At 43.6% G+C, this 22,525-nt stretch overlaps 1 protein-coding gene across 12 annotated transcripts in view; it reads right to left on the bottom strand.

Annotated features, from left to right (window-relative positions):
* The window catches only part of nedd4l (NEDD4 like E3 ubiquitin protein ligase), a 108,455-nt gene that overhangs the window by 15,324 nt on the left and 70,606 nt on the right, over positions 1–22,525 (bottom strand). For 11 of the 12 annotated variants that reach the window (XM_036936858.1, XM_036936857.1, XM_036936856.1 and 8 more), the window contains 6 exons: positions 18,925–19,059; positions 18,277–18,435; positions 11,495–11,695; positions 9,747–9,824; positions 3,550–3,604; positions 618–676 (listed from right to left, as the gene is read on the bottom strand). In XM_036936858.1, the coding sequence (XP_036792753.1) occupies positions 618–676; positions 3,550–3,604; positions 9,747–9,824; positions 11,495–11,695; positions 18,277–18,435; positions 18,925–19,059 (687 nt within the window). The remainder of the gene's footprint in view (positions 1–617; positions 677–3,549; positions 3,605–9,746; positions 9,825–11,494; positions 11,696–18,276; positions 18,436–18,924; positions 19,060–22,525) is intronic. The other variant, XM_036936854.1, reaches the window with a different exon arrangement.

Genomic DNA, 22,525 nt, shown 5'->3' on the forward strand with positions numbered 1-22,525 from the left:
CCTGACCAATATGGCTGCCATTTTCAGCCCATTCTGGAACATTGAGGACTTATGGCATAGCCATCATCATGAAAACCCATTTGTGCATTAGCTAGAATTTCACAACACTAGCTAGCTAGCTAGCTAGAGAGAGTATTCCACATTGAGTGTGTGAACTGGCGTTGGTAGCTTCCCTGCCTTTTGTTTCATTTGGATTGACTTGAGACTGGTTCAGCAAGCCGACACTAGCTAGCAAATTTTCGCGCACATTTCGATTTTCATAAATACCGATTCTACCGCCACAAAACACCTAAGCTAGAAGGAAAATATGGTAGTGATGATTTGCTCATGAAAGCCCCCTGTCAATGTTAGCTACAGGTTTATCGTTTTCTGGTAAGATTAACTGACTTCAGAATGAAAGGGGGTTCAGTGGACAATTTCACTGTGGTAACATTGGCTACAATATGCTGAACAAACGTGTTTTTTTTTAGCTATCAAGTGTTTGTGAGTTAGACAGATCAGTGCAGACTGCCGTCTCGCTATCTGCCGTGAAACAATGGACATAGCCCCTCTAGTAATTTAATAGGATCTCTGTGGGTGACAATATCTTCGCCTCATAGTTAACCAGAGATACTCACAGGCCCTGTGATAGCAGGACTCTGTAGACGAGGATCCTCCCATTGAGTGGCTTTGGTGTCTGAAGGTGACAAAATAACAGTCAGGAATATGGTTATACTTTATACCGTAATATACCATTAAAATAAAGCTGTAGCAGAAAAAAACAAATCTTCAAAGAAAGATTTTTTTTGTTTTGTTGTCATTTGTGATTCATCTGTGAAATCCATTCCATCACTCACTCAATGAGTCAGTCAGCCACAACATCGACTGCTGACATCCTGCTTGTTAAATTGAGCACACTGTGAAGCTTTGAATAATGAATGCAGGTAACTTGAGACAAGGATTCAGAGGTATTGATCTATGAGAACAGACAGACAGAGACAGAGAGACTGTACAGGTCTACAGTGACACCCAGGGTTTTTCTGTATCAAAAGGAGGTTAATGTGGGGGCAGTGGCAGGGAGGCGTGACAATGGGAAGACTGTAGAGGCCCCCGTCTTGGCGGTGTAGAGACATTTTTAAGCCAACGTCCTGCTCTTCTACACATCAAGGCGAATGCTGTGTTCTTTTTCTCAAACATAACAAAATCATTAGTGCTAAATTCATTTTTTGGGAATTTTTGATTCTCCCTCACTTTAATTTTGGTCATTGTTAGTTCTCAAAGATGATATTATAATATATATATATATATGTCCATTATCTTCTCTACCTATTTTACATCTGGTTCTAGACATTTAAGTTTACACTGAAAATGTTTTTCCATCACAAAAACAAATACATTTGAATCTATCTATATATAGCATACAAAACATTAAGAACATGCGCTTTCCATGCCCCAACAAATTGAGGCTGGTCTGAGGGCATACGGGTGGGTGGGTGCAACACAATATCAGGAAGGTGTTCCTAATGTTCAGTATAGTCAGTGTAAGGAAAGTATTCAGACGCCTGGAGTACACATTTTGTTACGTGGCCTTATTCTAAAATGGATTACATTTATTTTCCCCCCCTTATCAATCTACACACAATAATGACAAATTTAGCAAATTTATAAAAAACTGAAATATCACATTACATAAGAATTCAGACCCTTTACTCAGTACTTTGTTTAAGCACCTTTGGCAGTGATTACAGCCTTAAGTCTTCTTGGGTGTGAAGCTACAAGCTTGGTACACCTGTATTTGGGGAGTTTCTCCCATTCTTCTCTGCAGATCCTCTCAAGCTCTGTCAGGTTGGATGGGGAGCGTCGCTGCACAGCTATTTTCAGGTCTCTCCAGAGATGTTTGATCGGGTTCAAGTCCGGGCTCTGGCTGGGCCGCTCAAGGATATTCAGAGACTTGTCCCGAAGCCACTCCTGTGTTGTCTTGGCTGTGTGCTTATGGTCGTTGTCCTGTTGGAATGTGAACCTTTGCCCCAGTCTGAAGTCCTGAGCGCTCTGGAGCAGGTTTTCATCAAGGATCTCTGCACTTTGCTCCATTCATCTTTCCCTTGATCTTGACTAGTCTCTCAGTCTCTGCCGCTGAAAAACATCCCCACAGCATGATGCTGCCACCACCATGCTTCACCGCTGGGATGGTGCCTGGTTTCCTCCAGATGTGACGCATGGCATTCAGGCCAAATGGTTAAATCTTGGTTTCATCAGACCAGAGAATCTTCAGAGTCCTTTAGGTGCCTTTTGGCAAACTCCAAGTGGGCTGTCATGTGCTTTTTACTGAGGAACGGCTTCCGTCTGGCCACTCTACCATAAAGGCCTGATTGGCCAGCTCTAGGAAGAGTCTTGGTGGTTCCAAAATTCTTCCATTTAAGAATGATGGAGGCCACTGTGTTCTTGGGGATCTTCAATGCGGCAGAATTTTTTTGGGTACCCTTCTCCACGTCTGTACCTCGACACAATCCTGTCTCGTAGCTCTACGGAAAATTCCTTCGACCTCATGGCTTGGTTTTTGCTCTGACATGCACTGTCAAATGTGGGACCTTATATAGAGGTGTGTGCCTTTCCAAATCATGTCCAATCAATTGAATTTACCACAGGTGGACACCAATCAAGTTGTAGAAATATTAAGAATGATCAATGGAAACAGGAAGCACCTGAGCTCAATTTCGAGTTTCATAGCGAAGGGTCTGAATACTGATGTAAATATTGTATTTATGTTTCGTATTTTTAATAAATGTAAAACAACAGGTTTTTCTAAATGTTAACTTTGTCATTATGGGGTATTGTGTGCAGATTGATGAGGACAAAGATGTATATAAAATCGATTTTCGAGTAAGGCTGCAACGTAACAAAATGTGGAAAAAGTCAAGGGGTCTGAATACTTTACGAATGCACTGGATATACGCACCGCCCAGTTTATTAGGTACACCTACCAGGTACATTGAGTACCGGGTTGGACACCCCTTTGCCCCCAGAACAGCCTGAATTCTTAGGGACATTCCAAAAGATGTCGGAAATGTTTTGCCCACAGGACTGCCGCTGACTGGATGTGTTTTGTTTGTCGTATCATTCTCAGTAAAGCCTAAAAACTGCCATCCGTTTCTGTGAAACTGGATCCCTCACGCCTGGCACCGATGATCACACCGTGCTCAAAGTCTCTTAGGTCAAACATTTTTCCCATTCTCACATTCAATCGAACGCCTTGATGCCAGCCACGTGACTCACTGTCTGTAGGTGCGATTCATTTTTGTGAACAGGATTGTGTATGTAATAAGTTAGGACTTAGGCAACGAGAGAGAGAGAGAGAGAGAGAGAGAGAGAGAGGGAGGTTAGTAGAGCGAGAGCGACAAAGAACGAGAGAGAGAGCAAGTGGGAAAGACTGAGCGAGAAAGAAATCGGGAAAGAGAGAGAAACACTGTCTCACCGTTTGAGGAAGAGAGATGGTCTTCAAGTATCCAAGAGAAAGAGATGAAAACAGTCAATACGTTAACACAGGTAGAGAGGCAGAGCCCTGGAACTTACTGTGGTCAATGTAGAAGGTCCTGCCATCTGCATGCACGCGTTCCTCCCAGCCAGGCTAGAGAGGAGAGAGCACAGTGAGTAACTGACTCAGACAGATGGGGGATGACAGACAGGAGTGGCACCAGTTACACCTGGTAATACCACCACATCCATCCAGACCAGTACACCATTGATACAGTGACCATCCAGACCGGTACAGTACACCACCATCGACACAGTGACCACAGTGACAGTGACGCAGCGAGCCACAAACACACTGACTGTCAGTGGGACAGAGAGAGAGAGAGCAGGCCAGGGGCGAGATTAGATTGGTCCACTAGCTTCAGTCTGACCCTGTCTCAGTCGGGTAGAGAGACGGCTGTGTATCAGGAGGAAGACCAACCATACCTTTACTTCATATGGTGAAGACTGGGAAAATAAAAAGGGAGGTCACTCACATCATGCAGCAGACCGGAATAGAATAGAGTGGACCACTACCCTCTCCCACTGCCCTCCACGGGACCACTACCCTCCCTGGAGACTACTGCCCTCTTCATTGCCCTCCCTGGAAACTACTGCCCTCCCTGGAGACTACTGCCCTCTTCATTACCCTCCCTGGGGACTACTGCCCTCTTCATTACCCTCCCTGGAGACGCCTGCCCTCACTGGAGACTACTGCTCTCCGTGGAGACTACTGCCCTCTTCATTGCCCTCCCTGGAGTACACTGCCTTCTTCATTGCCCTCCCTGGGGACTACTGCCCTCCCTGGAGACTACTGCCCTCCCTGGAGACTACTGCCCTCCCTGGAGACTACTGCCCTCCCTGGAAACTACTGCCCTCCCTGGAGACTACTGCCCTCCCTGGAGACTACTGCCCTCTTCATTGCCCTCCCTGGAGTACACTGCCCTCTTCATTGCCCTCCCTGGGGACTACTGCCCTCCCTGGATACTACAGCCCTCTCTGGAGACTACTGCCCTCCCTGGATACTACAGCCCTCTCTGGAGACTACTGCCCTCCCTGGAGACTACTGCCCTCTTCATTGCCCTCCCTGGAGTACACTGCCCTCTTCATTGCCCTCCCTGGAGACTACTGCCCTCCCTGGAGACTACTGCCCTCCCTGGAGACTACTGCCCTCCCTGGAGACTACTGCCCTCCCTGGAGACTACTGCCCTCTTCATTGCCCTCCCTGGAGTACACTGCCCTCTTCATTGCCCTCCCTGGGGACTACTGCCCTCCCTGGAGACTACTGCCCTCCCTGGAAACTACTGCCCTCCCTGGAAACTACTGCCCTCCCTGGAAACTACTGCCCTCCCTGGAAACTACTGCCCTCCCTGGAAACTACTGCCCTCTTCATTGCCCTTACTGGAGACTACTGCCCTCCCTGGAGACTACTGCCCTCCCTGGAGACTACTGCCCTCCCTGGAGACTACTGCCCTCCCTGGAGACTACTGCCCTGTTCGTTACCCTCCCTGGAGACTACTGCCCTCTTCATTGCCCTCCCTGGAGACTACTGCCCTCCCTGGAGACTACTGCCCTCTTCACTGCCCTCCCTGGAGACTACTGCCCTCCCTGGAGACTACTGCCCTCTTCATTACCCTCCCTGGAGACTTCTGCCCTCCCTGGAGACTACTGCCCTCTTCGTTACCCTCCCTGGAGACCACTACCCTCCCTGGGGACCACTACCCCAGACACTGAACATTGTGCAGTCTGGGGGGGGGGGGGGCTGAGTGTGGGCTGGGGGACTCTGATGGAGAATGAGAAGGGGGTGATGGGGGGGGAACGAGCATAGAGAGAGGAGGGGGAGCGATGAGACAACAGTCATCCAACCATCATGCCAGTTATGAGAGAGATAGAGAGTGCAGTTTGCAGCACAGGGCAGGCAGTCACAGTAAGACAAGGCAGGCAGAGGGAGGCTGCGCTGTACGGTTGCATTCAGCACCAACCTCCTCTGGTAGGTTTGGTAGGGTCTGCCAGTAAGACGTCCCCCCCCACGCCATGGAGAGAACAGAGAGAAAAACAAACACACCACTAGCGCCAGGAAGCCTCATGTCATTTAGAAGAATAAGGGGTACACAGCTACATGTCAAGTGTGTGCATTCTCCTCGAAGTGAGTGTTTGTCAAATTGTGAGAATTGCCTATACGTACGGATGTAACGATTCACCGATAAGCATCGGTCAGTGGTACCACAAACAGATCGAAATGTAGAACGCGCCGGTCAGGAAATAGATTCAAAAGTTACGAATTGTTGCTTAATTATTATTTTTTTTGCTGCTCAAATTATTTTCTTCCAACCTTCAGGAAATACCTAATATTTTGTGACAACTACGTCTTCTCCGTCACTGTCAAACTAAGCATGTAATTACGTTGACAGTCAATGATCTACAAGCCATTTTGCCGAACAACCCTAGTAATATCAGTAGCCTGGTCAAACAGCTCGTTGAGTGCAGCTTCGCATGCTGATCTATGAGAGGCTTATTTCTGATCTTGCACATCTGCTTGTCACCTTCAGGATTCAAATGATTGTAGAATGACTAGCGCGGAATTAGGCTTTTTGTTTTTTTATAACTTTATTTAACTAGGCAAGTCAGTTAAGAACAAATTCATATTTTCAATGACGGCCTGGGTGGGTTAACTGCCTGTTCAGGGGCAGAACGACTGATTTTTACCTTGTCAGCTCGGGGATTCGATCTTGCAACCTTTCGGTTACTAGTCTAACGCTCTAACCACTAGACTACCTGCTGCCTGGTTGAGTCACAACCAATGTCATTTGCTAGGTTATTATTTTATCAAATGCGCTGTTGAAAATGGCGTTTTCCCGGGATAAAAGTAGCCATAAAAGTTAAAGCTATCTGCCTATACATGCTGATCTGGGCTTACATTAAATTCTATTTCGCTTGTTCAGGTTCACTATCAGCAATAATTTTGGAAGTTTTGCTTGAAACAATCAGTATATATGGTCATTTTTAGATATATAGGGTAAAGATGGTAAAAACATATATAAATATGGATACATCACTATTCTTAACACTTTTAATGTACACAAATGGGGACAAACTGAAAAAATTTCCCCCCCTAACTGATAGTGGTATGGTAGATGCCCAGTTTCCCTTACACCATAAACATATAGATCAAACTCTCCTTCCAGACCCATATCAAACATCTCCAATCCAAAGTTAAATCTAGAATTGGCTTCCTATTTCGCAACAAAGCATCCTTCACTCATGCTGCCAAACATACCCTTGTAAAACTGACCATCCTACCAATCCTCGACTTTGGCGATGTCATTTACAAAATAGCCTCCAATACCCTACTCAACAAATTTGATGCAGTCTATCACAGTGCAATCTGTTTTGTCACCAAAGCCCCATATACTACCCACCATTGCGACCTGTACGCTCTCGTTGGCTGGCCCTCGCTTTATACTCGTCGCCAAACCCACTGGCTCCATGTCATCTACAAGACCCTGCTAGGTAAAGTCCCCCCTTATCTCAGCTCGCTGGTCACCATAGCATCTTCCACCTGTAGCACACGCTCCAGCAGGTATATCTCTCTAGTCACCCCCAAAACCAATTCTTTCTTTGGCCGCCTCTCTTTCCAGTTCTCTGCTGCCAATGACTGGAACGAGCTACAAAAATCTCTGAAACTGGAAACACTTATTTCCCTCACTAGCTTTAAGCACCAACTGTCAGAGCAGCTCACAGATTACTGCACCTGTACATAGCCCACCTATAATTTAGCCCAAACAACTACCTCTTTCCCAACTGTATTTAATTAATTAATTTATTTTGCTCCTTTGCACCCCATTATTTTTATTTCTACTTTGCACATTCTTCCATTGCAAAACTACCATTCCAGTGTTTTACTTGCTATATTGTATTTACCTTGCCACCATGGCCTTTTTTGCCTTTACCTCCCTTCTCACCTCATTTGCTCACATTGTATATAGACTTGTTTATACTGTATTATTGACTGTATGTTTGTTTTACTCCATGTGTAACTCTGTGTCGTTGTATCTGTCGAACTGCTTTGCTTTATCTTGGCCAGGTCGCAATTGTAAATGAGAACTTGTTCTCAACTTGCCTACCTGGTTAAATAAAGGTAAAATAAATAAAATTAACACACACAGATCCAGCTCAGAGAGGCCCAGCTCAGAGAGGCCCAGCTCAGAGAGGCCCAGCTCAGAGAGGCCCAGCTCAGAGGCCCAGCTCATGAGCTCCATCAGCAGCAGATTTTCATTTAGAATGGAAAATGAATGTGATTATGCAACAACTGTTCGTATTCCGTTGAACCGAATTGCATTAATTCGTTCCTCTAATTAAATCAAATCGCATTGATTCGTTCCTCTAATCAAACCGAATTGTTTCAACCTAAAATGTATGGTTCCTGTATCTTATCAGAGCCCATGTATCTAGATACGTATCGAATTGTCTTGAAAGGGAAAGATACACATCCCTACTTATACCTAGCCAGTGTCTTTAGAGCTACAGAGTTCCTAGGTAGTAGAGGCTAGTGAATGATTCACATTTGGAATTCAGCAATACTCTACTCTCATTCCACACTGTGCCTGCCCGGCTTGCTTCATTCCCACACTCCAAAAACAAAAGGTAACGTGTGCTTCCACTCCAAAGCTTTGCCAGGCCAGTCCATGACTTAAGCAGTTCTACAATAACAACCTCAAAAGGAACACTACCCGGTATTAAACTACCGGTAAACAGGTATTAAACTAGGTCTGGGACGATACCAGCGCAACATGGCAACAATGAAAACACAAAGCTTATCGACACTCTTTGGTCCTTTTAAAAACCAGCTGTGGGTAAAATATGATGTGCTACAACTTGGAAAAGAAAGACATGTGACTCTGGATGACAACATAATGATGTTTGTTTCCAACATTAGGGCTGTTTATCTAAATGAGTTATATCCGCTTCATGTTTTGTTTCATTGCCACGATGCAAAACGAGTATGGTGATACTGGTATCGTCTCGGCCCTAGTTATAATCTCAGAACGGAAAATTATTCCGAGCAACAACAATTAATGCTGCATATTTTGTACATTGATGATTTCGCCCCATTCTGTAAAGGTGATTGACAGGTTTAATGTTGAAAATAAATGTGCATTAAGATAATCCAGAGGAAAGGTGAGCTGGAGAGAACTTGGTCCTTCAGGAGATAAAGGGGTTATGAAGGGTTTATAAAGGGGTTATAAAGGGGTTATAAAGGGTTAATAAAGGGGTTATAAAGGGGTCATAAAGGCGTTATAAAGGGGTTATAAAGGGGTTATAAAGGGGTTATAAAGGGTTAATAAAGGCGTTATGAAGGGTTTATAAAGGCGTTATGAAGGGTTAATAAAGGGTTTATAAAGGCGTTATGAAGGGTTTATAAAGGCGTTATGAAGGGTTAATAAAGGGTTTATAAAGGGGTTATGAAGGGTTTATAAAGGGTTTATAAAGGGGTTATAAAGGGTTTATAAAGGGGTTATAAAGGGGTTATAAAGGGGTTATAAAGGGGTTATAAAGGGGTTATAAAGGGGTTATAAAGGGGTTATAAAGGGTTCATAAAGGGGTTATAAAGGGGTTATAAAGGGGTTATAAAGGGGTCATAAAGGGGTCATAAAGGGTTTATAAAGGCGTTATGAAGGGTTTATAAAGGGGTTATGAAGGGTTTATAAAGGGTTCATAAAGGGGTTATAAAGGGGTTATAAAGGGGTCATAAAGGGTTTATAAAGGCGTTATGAAGGGTTTATAAAGGCGTTATGAAGGGTTTATAAAGGCGTTATGAAGGGTTAATAAAGGGTTTATAAAGGCGTTATGAAGGGTTTATAAAGGCGTTATGAAGGGTTAATAAAGGGTTTATAAAGGCGTTATGAATGGTTTATAAAGGCGTTATGAAGGGTTAATAAAGGGTTTATAAAGGCGTTATGAAGGGTTAATAAAGGGTTTATAAAGGCGTTATGAAGGGTTTATAAAGGCGTTATGAAGGGTTTATAAAGGCGTTATGAAGGGTTAATAAAGGGTTTATAAAGGCATTATGAAGGGTTTATAAAGGGGTTATGAAGGGTTTATAAAGGGGTTATGAAGGGTTTACAAAGGCGTTATGAAGGGTTTATAAAGGGTTCATAAAGGCGTTATGAAGGGTTAATAAAGGGGTTATGAAGGGTTTATAAAGGGGTTATGAAGGCGTTATGAAGGGCTCAAAAGAGGTTATAAACTGTACTTACAGGAAGAGGCCCCAGGTCACCAGGGTCCAGAGAGGCTTTTGTTCTCATGTGGACTGGATACTTCAACCTCGGGTCCTCCTGATAGGGAAATAGAGGAAGGAGAGGGAGGAGAGAGAGAGAGGAAGGAGAGAGAGAGAGGAAGGAGAGAGAGAGAGGAAGGAGAGAGAGAGGAAGGAGAGAGAGAGGAAGGAGAGAGAGAGGAAGGAGAGCGAGAGCGAGAGGAAGGAGAGCGAGGAAGGAAAGAGAGAGGAAGGAGAGAGAGAGGAAGGAGAGAGAGAGGAAGGAGAGAGAGAGAGGAAGGAGAGAGAGAGAGGAAGGAGAGAGAGAGAGGAAGGAGAGAGAGAGAGGAAGGAGAGAGAGAGAGGAAGGAGAGAGAGAGAGGAAGGAGAGAGAGGGAGGAAGGAGAGAGAGAGGAAGGAGAGAGGGGAAGGAGAGAGAGAGAGAGACTATGTTCAGATCTAAATAATCCAATATGCTGTCAATTTGACACAGGAGGGGCCAATCATTTCATTTCAGATAGATAACTATCCACACAATCTTTATTAACCACACAAAAATAAATGACCCCACTTCACTTGGAAAAAAAACACATTCAATACAATCTCTCCTACTACAATCGAATTGATTACATTTCTTAAGGAGGTCTAACTACTGTATATTGGGGCTGACGAAATGAGATTGAGCGAATTGTTTTTGATACTACCTTTGTACACCTGAGGTCGCCATCGCGCCCTCTAGTCAATACTGTAGACTAGAGCTGTTAGCTGTTGGCTCAGTTTAGACCAATGGGTCTGAGCAGAAAGCTTATTTTTAGGCTGTTCATCATCTTGGCAGAACATCACCAATTTGCATTGATCAACAGTCTGTAAATATGACAGATTTATCCAACCAGCTAATGTTCTATAGTCCTTGGGCAGGTCAATACTTTAAAAAAAAGTACTAACAGTCATAAGAACATAAAACAAAATGGTTAGCATTATTACCAGACAGCAGCAGATAACAGGGCCAAGGGGCAGGACCAAGGGGAAGGGGCAGGATCAAGGGGCAGGACCAATAGGAAGGGCCAAGGGGAAGGGGCAGGATCAAGGGGCAGGACCAAGGGGAAGGGGCAGGATCAAGGGGCAGGACCAAGGGGAAGGGGCAGGGCCAAGGGGCAGGGCCAAGGGGCAGGGCCAAGGGGCAGGGCCAAGGGGCAGGGCCAAGGGGAAGGGGCAGGGCCAAGGGGAAGGGGCAGGGCCAAGGGGAAGGGGCAGGGCCAAGGGGCAGGACCAAGGGGAAGGGGCAGGACCAAGGGGAAGGGCCAAGGGGAAGGGCCAAGGGGCAGGACCAAGGGGCAGGACCAAGGGGCAGGGCCAAGGGGCAGGGCCAAGGGGCAGGGCCAAGGGGCAGGGCCAAGGGGCAGGGCCAAGGGGCAGGGGCAGGGCCAAGGGGCAGGGGCAGGGCCAAGGGGCAGGGCCAAGGGGCAGGGGCAGGGCCAAGGGGCAGGGGCAGGGCCAAGGGGAAGGGCCAAGGGGAAGGAGCAGGGCCAAGGGGAAGGGCCAAGGGGCAGGACCAAGGGGCAGGACCAAGGGGCAGGACCAAGAGGCAGGACCAAGAGGCAGGACCAAGGGGCAGGACCAAGGGGAAGGGAGTGTATGAGGACTGGCTGATACTGTACAATAGCAGTAGAACCAGTAGCTGCAAGACGATGATGAAAACAAAGAAGAGGGAAGACGAAAGAAGAATTAGAAGTAGCAGCATCATCTCACCCATGTGGTGAGCCTGCTGTTGTGGTCAATGAAGAAGGGTCTTCCGTTGGGTGCTATCCTCATCTCCCACCCCGGGGGCAGGAAGCTCTGCTGGGACTGATGTCCTGATTTTGGGGAGCTGTAGGGGGAGGGCTGGGGGGACTGGGGGTTGGAGAGGGTGTCCTTCACCGCCCGACGCACAGCTATGTTGTTGGCCGCCCCCTAGAGTAGGACAGAACCCAACGGAACAGATTAGAATGTGAAGGACGGACTCCTATAGACTTGGATGTCTTTAGCTCCTGTGTGTCACACACAAAGGAAATTCCTAGCAACTAGCAACAATTTGTTGGACGGAAAAAAGTTCTGATTTCTAGTCTTAACTTCCTAATCACTTTTAAAGCAAATATGTTCAACTTAATTAGGCCAGTACCTACACAACCCTAAAAAAAACATTATCTTTCTGCTCCTTGATGATATCTGACTTTTAATACGAGAGAAAAAGTTGTCTTAATTATTCTGTTATCTCCTATGAAAAATGTAAATGACCACATTGACAATGAGGACTTCACCTCAATCTACTCTCTCCGTCAGTCTGAGAAAAAACACACATCCCCAGTCCCTCTTCCCTCTTCCAACCTTTAATTAACTCTCCTTCCAGTTGACGTGAACAACCTTGTTCACGTGATTTCCAAGCTAATGCAGCGTCATAATTACATATGACCTAAGGCCCATTAGTGTCATTAACTGTGGGCTTTAATTGCTGTAATAAACAAACAAGTCTAGAGGGAGATTACCACCTGATCCCTCACTCCTTTTCATGTTCTTTTAGCTTGAGGTTTTCTAATACAATTAATGACGCATCTGATAATGGAACAGTTTTTAAAATCCCGTAAGAGAGAGTCTATCGACGCACCCATGCGTCAATCTGAATAAGTAAATCCACATCAAAAACCCAGCAGTTTAAGCTAGAGAGATATTTTGTTTTTCATGGGCTGTGTCTTAAAATCCACCGGTATCACCGCCTCCCACATCTGCAGTGAGAGGCGGCACGGCTAGAACGGTGTTTGTCACACCATGAGACATCTGGAAAAATCAGTCTTCTACAAACCTTTTCTGTGAAAAGACGAGACTCTCACGAACACCGTTTTGCTCTATGACCCCCACAAGCATCAAGGGACTAGTCTGAAGTCGGTACAGCCTCGCCTGCCAACTTCTCTCTGTAGCGTCCAAACAGTTTGGGCTACACACTAATGTACCCTATGTGGAAAGTTGAGTCTCTTACGAACACGTATGGAAGTATATGGAGATAGTTTAGTGACAAAAAAATGGGGTTAAATACATAAATACATATATTTTTATATATATATATATTTTTTTAAAGATACAGTGCATTTGGAAAGTATTCAGACCCCTTGACATTTTCCAAATTCTGTTACATGACAGCCTTATTCTAAAATTGATTGTTTTTTTCCCCCTCATCAATCTACACACAATGACGAAGCAAAAACTATTTTATTTTATTTCTTGCTATTTTATTAAAAATAAAAACCTGAAATACGACATTTACATAAGTATTCAGACCCTTTACTCAGTACTTTGTTGACACACCTTTGAAAGCTATTACAGCCTCGAGTCTTCTTGGGTGTGACGCTACAAGCTTGGTACACCTGTATTTGGGGAGTTTCTCCAATTGTTTTCTGCAGATCCTCTCAAGCGCTGTCAGGTTGGACGGGGAGCGTTGCTGCACAACTATTTTCAGGTCTCTCCAGAGATGTTCGATCGGGTTCAAGTCCGGGCCACTCCAGGACATTCAAAGACCTGTCCCGAAGCCACTCCTGCGTTGTCTTGGCTGTGTGCTTAGGGTCATTGTCCTGTAGGAAGGTGAACCTTCACCCCAGTCTGAGGTCCTGAGTGCTCTGGAGCAGGTTTTCATCAAGGTTCTCTCTGTACTTTGCTCTGTTCATCTTTGCCTCGATCCTGACTAGTCTCCCAGTCCCTGCCGCTGGAAACATCCCCACAGCATGATGCTGCCACCACCATGCTTCACTGTAGTGATACTGCCACCACCATGCTTCACCGTAGGGATGGTGCCAGATTTCCTCCAGATGTGATGCTTGGCATTCAGGCCAAAGAGTTCAATCTTGGTTTCATCAGACCAGAGAATGCTGTTTCTCATGGTCTAAGAGTCTTTAGGTGCCTTTTGGCCAACGTCAAGTGGGCTGTCATGTCTATTTACTGAGGAGTGGCTTCCGTCTGGCAACTCTACCATAAAGGCCTGAATGGTGGAGTGCTGCAGAGATGATTGTCCTTCTTGAAGGTTCTCCCATCTCCCTTTAGCCATTTTGCCACAACTTTGGAAGTATGCTTGGGGTCATTGTCCATTTGGAAGACCCATTTGAGACCAAGCTTTTAACTTGCAAACTGATGTCTTGAGATGTTGCTTCAATATATCCACATTATTTTCCTACCTCAAGATGCCATCTATTTTGTGAAGTGCACCAGTCCCACCTGCAGCAAAGCAGCCCCACAACATGATGACGCTACCCCCGTGCTTCACGGTTGGGATGGTGTTCCTCGGTTTGCAAGCCTCCTCCTTTTTCCTCCAAACATAATGGTAATTATGGCCAAACAGTTATCAGACCAGAGGACATCTTTCCAAAAAGTACGATCTTCGTCCCCATGTGCAGTTGCAAACCGTTGTCTGACTTTTATATGGCGGTTTAGGAGCAGTGGCTTCTTCCAATATTGTTTGTACAGATGAACGTGGCACCTTCAGGTGTTTGGAAATTGCTCCCAAGGATGAGCCAGACTTGTGGAGGTCTACACTATTTTTTTTCCCTGAGGTCTTGGTTGATTTATTTAGATTTTCCCATGACGTCAAGCAAAGAGGCTCTGAGTTTGAAGGTAGGCCTTGAAATACATCCACAGGTACACCTCCAATTGACTCAAATTATGTCAATTAGCCTATCAGAAGCTTCTAAAGACATGACATCATTTTCTGGAATTTTCCAAGCTGTTTAATGGCACAGTCAACTTAGTGTATGTAAACTTCTGACCCACTGGAATTGTGATACGGTGAATTATAAGAGAAATAATCTGTCTGTAAACAATTGTTGGAAAAATGACTTGTGTCGTGAACAAAGTAGATGTCCTTACTGACTTGCCAAAACTATAGTTTGTTAACAAGAAATTTGTGGAGTGGTTGAAAAATGAGTTTTAATGACTCCAACCTAAGTGTATGTAAGCTTCCGACTTCAACTGTAAATCAGGTTAAACTGGGATATGACTAAAGAGTTAAATCCGGTTGAACTGGGATATGACTAAAGAGTTAATCAGGGTGATTTTTCCACAAATAGACGGCTTAGACTAAGGTTTTTATAACACAAAAATACCATTAAAATAAGGACAATAATCGTTCAAATCACAACATTCCCCTGAATATAAGGCTAAGAGCACACACGCGCATTCCGACACACATGCCGACACACACGCATTCCGACACACATGCATTCCGACACACACGCATTCCGACACACACGCCGTGATGAGTGAGGTTAACCTGATAGGGCCAACAGCTGCTAACCTCGTTTCATCACGATTATGTAACATTTCAACATCACCCGAACACAGGTCACCGACACACCTTCTAGATGACCCAAAGAAACACCGCTCTGGTTCTCTCCTTCCGCCCGGATATCCAACACCTTCTATAGTCTATTGGTCATGAAACGTTGTCAAATCAAGTGGTGGCAGAAATCAGAATGCGTCGTTAAAGACAATGGTGGAAAAGAAAAACAATTCCACTGCCACTGAGTTCTCCGAAAGCATATCATCAACACATCGAACTGACAATATATATGTGTCATCTCTTAAGAAGCATCGGCAGGGTAGCCTAGTGGTTAGAGCGTTGGACTAGTAACCGGAAGGTTGCAAGTTCAAACCCCCGAGCTGACAAGGTACAAATCTGTCGTTCTGCCCCTGAACAGGCAGTTAACCCACTGTTCCTAGGTCGTCATTGAAAATAAGAATTTGTTCTTAACTGACTTGCCTAGTTAAATAAAGGTAAAAAATCGTAAAAAAGGTATTTCTCAGCCACTTCCTTTCCACACAGTGTATACAAATGATTCAATACCACAATAAGGCTTAACAAAGGGTTTGACAGAGTGAGAAATAACAGAGTGAGCTGTGTCCCACATATTCCCATCCAGCCCGAAAACTTGCTTCAGATATTAAAGCAGCAGAACCACTCAATCTATTGTGACATAACGTCTTTTAGATGAGGCCGACAAATGCAATAATGGGCTGTGTAGACTGTCACATCTGTGATTGTGGACTCTGGGAACCAGATGATCTTTTCGGAAGCTCAATGAAGACACTTCCTTCCGCCCATAGCCTGGGGGGGGGGGGGTGAGGTTAACGGACAGGGGATGTAACAGAATACTGATGTGTGGTTTAGCAAGTCACACATTAGAGCCGTTCAGTCCACCACATAATATAATAACCTCTCTTACATTCGGTGTACTTTGGCCGACTGCATCCGGTGACCAATAAGGAGGGCTGTGCCCTACTGTCACAAGCCTAGACCAATCACAGGTAAACTTGTCACATGGAGAATAAGTCATGCGTTCAGTGCTTTTCGTTGCATCTCATAGCAGATTAGTCATGACCAACTTCCAGGACAGGGTCCTGCATCCATAAGCTGTGGAGTTTCAGCCCATTGCCTGGTCTGCATATGAATTAATCACTCCCTCTCCCTCCCCTATGGAGTTTCAGTCCATTTCCTGGGCTGCATATGAATGAATCTCCCCCTCTCTAGCCTATGGAGTTTGTCCATTGCCTGGGCTGCATATGAATTAATCTCCCCCTCTCTAGCCTATGGAGTTTGTCCATTGCCTGGGCTGCATATGAATCTCCCCCTCTAGCCTATGGAGTTTGTCCATTGCCTGGGCTGCATATGAATGAATCTCCCCCTCTCTAGCCTATGGAGTTTGTCCATTGCCTGGGCTGCATATGAATCTCCCCCTCTAGCCTATGGAGTTTGTCCATTGCCTGGGCTGCATATGAATCTCCCCCTCTAGCCTATGGAGTTTGTCCATTGCCTGGGCTGCATATGAATGAATCTCCCCCCTCTAGCCTATGGAGTTTGTCCATTGCCTGGGCTGCATATGAATCTCCCCCTCTAGCCTATGGAGTTTGTCCATTGCCTGGGCTGTATATTAATCTCCCCCCTCTAGCCTATGGAGTTTCAGTCCATTTCCTGGGCTGCATGTGAATCTCCCCCTCTAGCCTATGGAGTTTCAGTCCATTGCCTGGGCTGTATATGAATCTCCCCCTCTCTAGCCTATGGAGTTTCAGTCCGTTGCCTGGGCTGTATATGAATCTCCCCCCTCTAGCCTATGGAGTTTGTCCATTGCCTGGGCTGTATATGAATCTCCCCCTCTCTAGCCTATGGAGTTTCAGTCCATTTCCTGGGCTGCATGTGAATCTCCCCCTCTAGCCTATGGAGTTTCAGTCCATTGCCTGGGCTGCATATGAATGTGTCTCTCTCCTTATGTCCCAAATGGCACCCTATTCTCTATGTAGTGTAATACCTTCTACCATAACCCAATATGGACTATGTAGGGAATAGGGTGCCATTTGGGATGCAGCCTTAGTTAACTCTGGAGAGATCACACCTTGAGGAGATTAGAAAAGGGAAAAGATGTTTCCCTGATCATAGCTAAGCCATGCCAAGCCTCACCATGGTTCAACAATCAGTCAGACTTCAGCACCTTGAAAATCCATTATTATATTCAGATGACTGAATTGAATGACATTGCTTGAAGGTAGTGGTGTTTAACAATAAAATGTCAGCTTCAAAATGATCTTCAGATGAAAGATGCTCTCACAGCGTAACATGAGGTTAAACTGAAGGTGGTGAAAGTACTGACAGAGAAGGAGTAAATGAGGTAAACAGCATTACAACGGTCAAGAAGGACAGAGAACAGTGGCATGCAGCAGAGTGGTACTGAACCTGAAAGACAGAAAGAGAAGACAGACAGGACAATGATAGAGGCTGAACCTGAATCAGAGACGAAAGGTAGAAGATGAGAATGTTAGACGGGAGGAGAGCAGATGACGGAACAGAGAATGTTAAGACGGGAGGAGAGCAGATGACGGAACAGAGAATGTTAGACGGGAGGAGAGCAGATGCCGGAACGGAGAATGTTAGACGGGAGGAGAGCAGATGACGGAACAGAGAATGTTAGACGGGAGGAGAGCAGATGACGGAACAGAGAATGTTAGACGGGAAGAGAGCAGATGACGGAACAGAGAATGTTAGACGGGAATAGAGCAGATGACGGAACAGAGAATGTTAGACGGGAGGAGAGCAGATGACGGAACAGAGAATGTTAGACGGGAGGAGAGCAGATGACGGAACAGAGAATGTTAGACGGGAGGAGAGCAGATGACGGAACAGAGAATGTTAGACGGGAGGAGAGCAGATGACGGAACAGAGAATGTTAGACGGGAGGAGAGCAGATGACGGAACAGAGAATGTTAGACGGGAGGAGAGGAGATGACGGGACAGAGAATGTTCGACGGGAGGAGAGCAGATGACGGAACAGAGAATGTTCGACGGGAGGAGAGCAGATGACGGAACAGAGAATGTTAGACGGGAGGAGAGCAGATGATGGAAAAGGGGAGGAAAGAAAAGTGTTGTCTAGAGGGCGGGTAGGGTAGTGGTGGGGCGCTCTTATCAGTTAGATAGATAGGAGAGATTGAAGTAAGGAAGTCCTACAGGACAGGCTGGATAATCTCACCTCTAAGGGGGAGGACAGGGTAACGGTAGGGGAACTGAGACTACGGGCGCGGCGTATTTGCGGTTCAATCAGATGACTATTGTTGTTGGCTGAGGAAGAGGTGGAGGCGGCTTCAGCTGCAGCCCCGGAGTCAGAGGTACTCGCTTCGTCTTCAGTGTGCTGTCAGGGAGAGACTTTTTAGTTAACACAGGTAGAAGGAGGAACAAGTTTGTGTGTGATAGACAGATGAAACGTGAGGGAAGTTACAGGGTAAGGAGATGATCGGGCAGAGGAGAGATCATCCAATGTGTGTAGATAGAATGCATGAGATACACGCACACCACTTTAAATTTCCACTGAAATCTCCCATTCATCAATACTTACGAGTTACGTGCACATTTCAAGTTAGTATTTGACACATAGTAAGAAACAGAGTAAGAGAGGCGAGGGAGGAAGATGGACACACACTCCAGGTGACCTGAAGTAAGGCATGCACCCAGAGCCACACTTTAAAAACAGGACGGCAGGAAGAGGGGGACAAAGAGAACAGTGGATGTTGTACCCAGGCACAGAGAAATGCCCCCGATGGAATGAGGACAGAGGAGAGAAGGAGGAGTAAGTCCAGGCCCATGCAGTTTCTCCGGGCACCAAGGTGAGGCCTCTAAGTACCTGGAGGATAGGCTTGGTCCAGGTGGTGCAGCGGTTGTTATGATTGACGTAATAGGTGCGTCCCTTGGCGTCCTTCCTCTCCTCCCATCCTGGAGGTAGGCCTGGTGTGGTCAGGGCATAGGCTGTCGACTGAGACTGAACCAAGCAAGAGAAGCAAGAGTTATTCGGGCCGGACAATATGGCCACCTGGAAGAAACTATTGTGTAAACTGTATTTAAAAAAAAAAAAATTTACACATTGATAACAAATATAGAAACAGTGGGAGTGGCTTATTGACAACAAAAAAACAGTACTGCAGTACAACAAGTAGCCTAGTACTATTGTACTACAATACTGCGGCTCCTCAGAAACTCACAGAAGCAGGCCAGCAGAAGCACGACAGCTTTAGAAAAAACAAACACACAATGACAAACAAACCACATAGAACAGCTGTCAAACATGCACACAACCTAACATATATAGTAAGACTCAGTCAAACCTGACATATATAGTAAGACTCAGTCAAACCTGACACACAACCTAACATATATAGTAAGACTCAGTCAAACCTGACATATATAGTAAGACTCAGTCAAACCTGACACACAACCTAACATATATAGTAAGACTCAGTCAAACATACATACAACCTAACATATATAGTAAGACTCAGTCAAACATATATAGTAAGACTCAGTCAAACATACACACAACCTAACATATATAGTAAGACTCAGTCAAACATATATAGTAAGACTCAGTCAAACATACACACAACCTAACATATATAGTAAGACTCAGTCAAACATATATAGTAAGACTCAGTCAAACATGCATACAACCTAACATATATAGTAAGACTCAGTCAAACATGCATACAACCTAACATATATAGTAAGACTCAGTCAAACATGCATACAACCTAACATATATAGTAAGACTCAGTCAAACATACACACAACCTAACATATATAGTAAGACTCAGTCAAACATACATACAACCTAACATATATAGTAAGACTCAGTCAAACATATATAGTAAGACTCAGTCAAACATGCATACAACCTAACATATATCGTAAGACTCAGTCAAACATACATACAACCTAACATATATAGTAAGACTCAGTCAAACATATATAGTAAGACTCAGTCAAACATACACACAACCTAACATATATAGTAAGACTCAGTCAAACATGCACACAACCTAACATATATAGTAAGACTCAGTCAAACATACATACAACCTAACATATATAGTAAGACTCAGTCAAACATACATACAACCTAACATATATAGTAAGACTCAGTCAAACATGCATACAACCTAACATATATAGTAAGACTCAGTCAAACATACATACAACCTAACATATATAGTAAGACTCAGTCAAACATGCATACAACCTAACATATATAGTAAGACTCAGTCAAACATACATACAACCTAACATCTATAGTAAGACTCAGTCAAACATACACACAACCTAACATATATAGTAAGACTCAGTCAAACATACATACAACCTAACATATATAGTAAGACTCAGTAAAACATACATACAACCTAACATATATAGTAAGACTCAGTCAAACATATATAGTAAGACTCAGTCAAACATACACACAACCTAACATATATAGTAAGACTCAGTCAAACATGCACACAACCTAACATATATAGTAAGACTCAGTCAAACATACATACAACCTAACATATATAGTAAGACTCAGTCAAACATACACACAACCTAACATATATAGTAAGACTCAGTCAAACATACATACAACCTAACATATATAGTAAGACTCAGTCAAACATGCATACAACCTAACATATATAGTAAGACTCAGTCAAACATGCACACAACCTAACATATATAGTAAGACTCAGTCAAACATACATACAACCTAACATATATAGTAAGACTCAGTCAAACATACACACAACCTAACATATATAGTAAGACTCAGTCAAACATACATACAACCTAACATATATAGTAAGACTCAGTCAAACATGCATACAACCTAACATATATAGTAAGACTCAGTCAAACATACATACAACCTAACATATATAGTAAGACTCAGTCAAACATGCATACAACCTAACATATATAGTAAGACTCAGTCAAACATGCATACAACCTAACATATATAGTAAGACTCAGTCAAACATATATAGTAAGACTCAGTCAAACATATATAGTAAGACTCAGTCAAACATACATACAACCTAACATATATAGTAAGACTCAGTCAAACATGCATACAACCTAACATATATAGTAAGACTCAGTCAAAGATATATAGTAAGACTCAGTCAAACATGCATACAACCTAACATATATAGTAAGACTCAGTCAAACATACATACAACCTAACATATATAGTAAGACTCAGTCAAACATACATACAACCTAACATATATAGTAAGACTCAGTCAAACATACATACAACCTAACATATATAGTAAGACTCAGTCAAACATACATACAACCTAACATATATAGTAAGACTCAGTCAAACATACACACAACCTAACATATATAGTAAGACTCAGTCAAACATGCATACAACCTAACATATATAGTAAGACTCAGTCAAACATACATACAACCTAACATATATAGTAAGACTCAGTCAAACATATATAGTAAGACTCAGTCAAACATATATAGTAAGACTCAGTCAAACATACATACAACCTAACATATATAGTAAGACTCAGTCAAACATGCATACAACCTAACATATATAGTAAGACTCAGTCAAACATGCATACAACCTAACATATATAGTAAGACTCAGTCAAACATATATAGTAAGACTCAGTCAAACATACATACAACCTAACATCTATAGTAAGACTCAGTCAAACATACATACAACCTAACATATATAGTAAGACTCAGTCAAACATACACACAACCTAACATCTATAGTAAGACTCAGTCAAACATACATACAACCTAACATATATAGTAAGACTCAGTCAAACATACATACAACCTAACATATATAGTAAGACTCAGTCAAACATACATACAACCTAACATATATAGTAAGACTCAGTCAAACATACATACAACCTAACATCTATAGTAAGACTCAGTCAAACATACATACAACCTAACATATATAGTAAGACTCAGTCAAACATACATACAACCTAACATATATAGTAAGACTCAGTCAAACATATATAGTAAGACTCAGTCAAACATACACACAACCTAACATATATAGTAAGACTCAGTCAAACATGCACACAACCTAACATATATAGTAAGACTCAGTCAAACATACATACAACCTAACATATATAGTAAGACTCAGTCAAACATGCATACAACCTAACATATATAGTAAGACTCAGTCAAACATACATACAACCTAACATATATAGTAAGACTCAGTCAAACATGCATACAACCTAACATATATAGTAAGACTCAGTCAAACATATATAGTAAGACTCAGTCAAACATATATAGTAAGACTCAGTCAAACATACATACAACCTAACATATATAGTAAGACTCAGTCAAACATGCATACAACCTAACATATATAGTAAGACTCAGTCAAAGATATATAGTAAGACTCAGTCAAA

This window comes from Oncorhynchus mykiss, chromosome 12, assembly GCF_013265735.2.
Source record: "Oncorhynchus mykiss isolate Arlee chromosome 12, USDA_OmykA_1.1, whole genome shotgun sequence".
Classification (NCBI taxonomy): domain Eukaryota; kingdom Metazoa; phylum Chordata; class Actinopteri; order Salmoniformes; family Salmonidae; genus Oncorhynchus; species Oncorhynchus mykiss.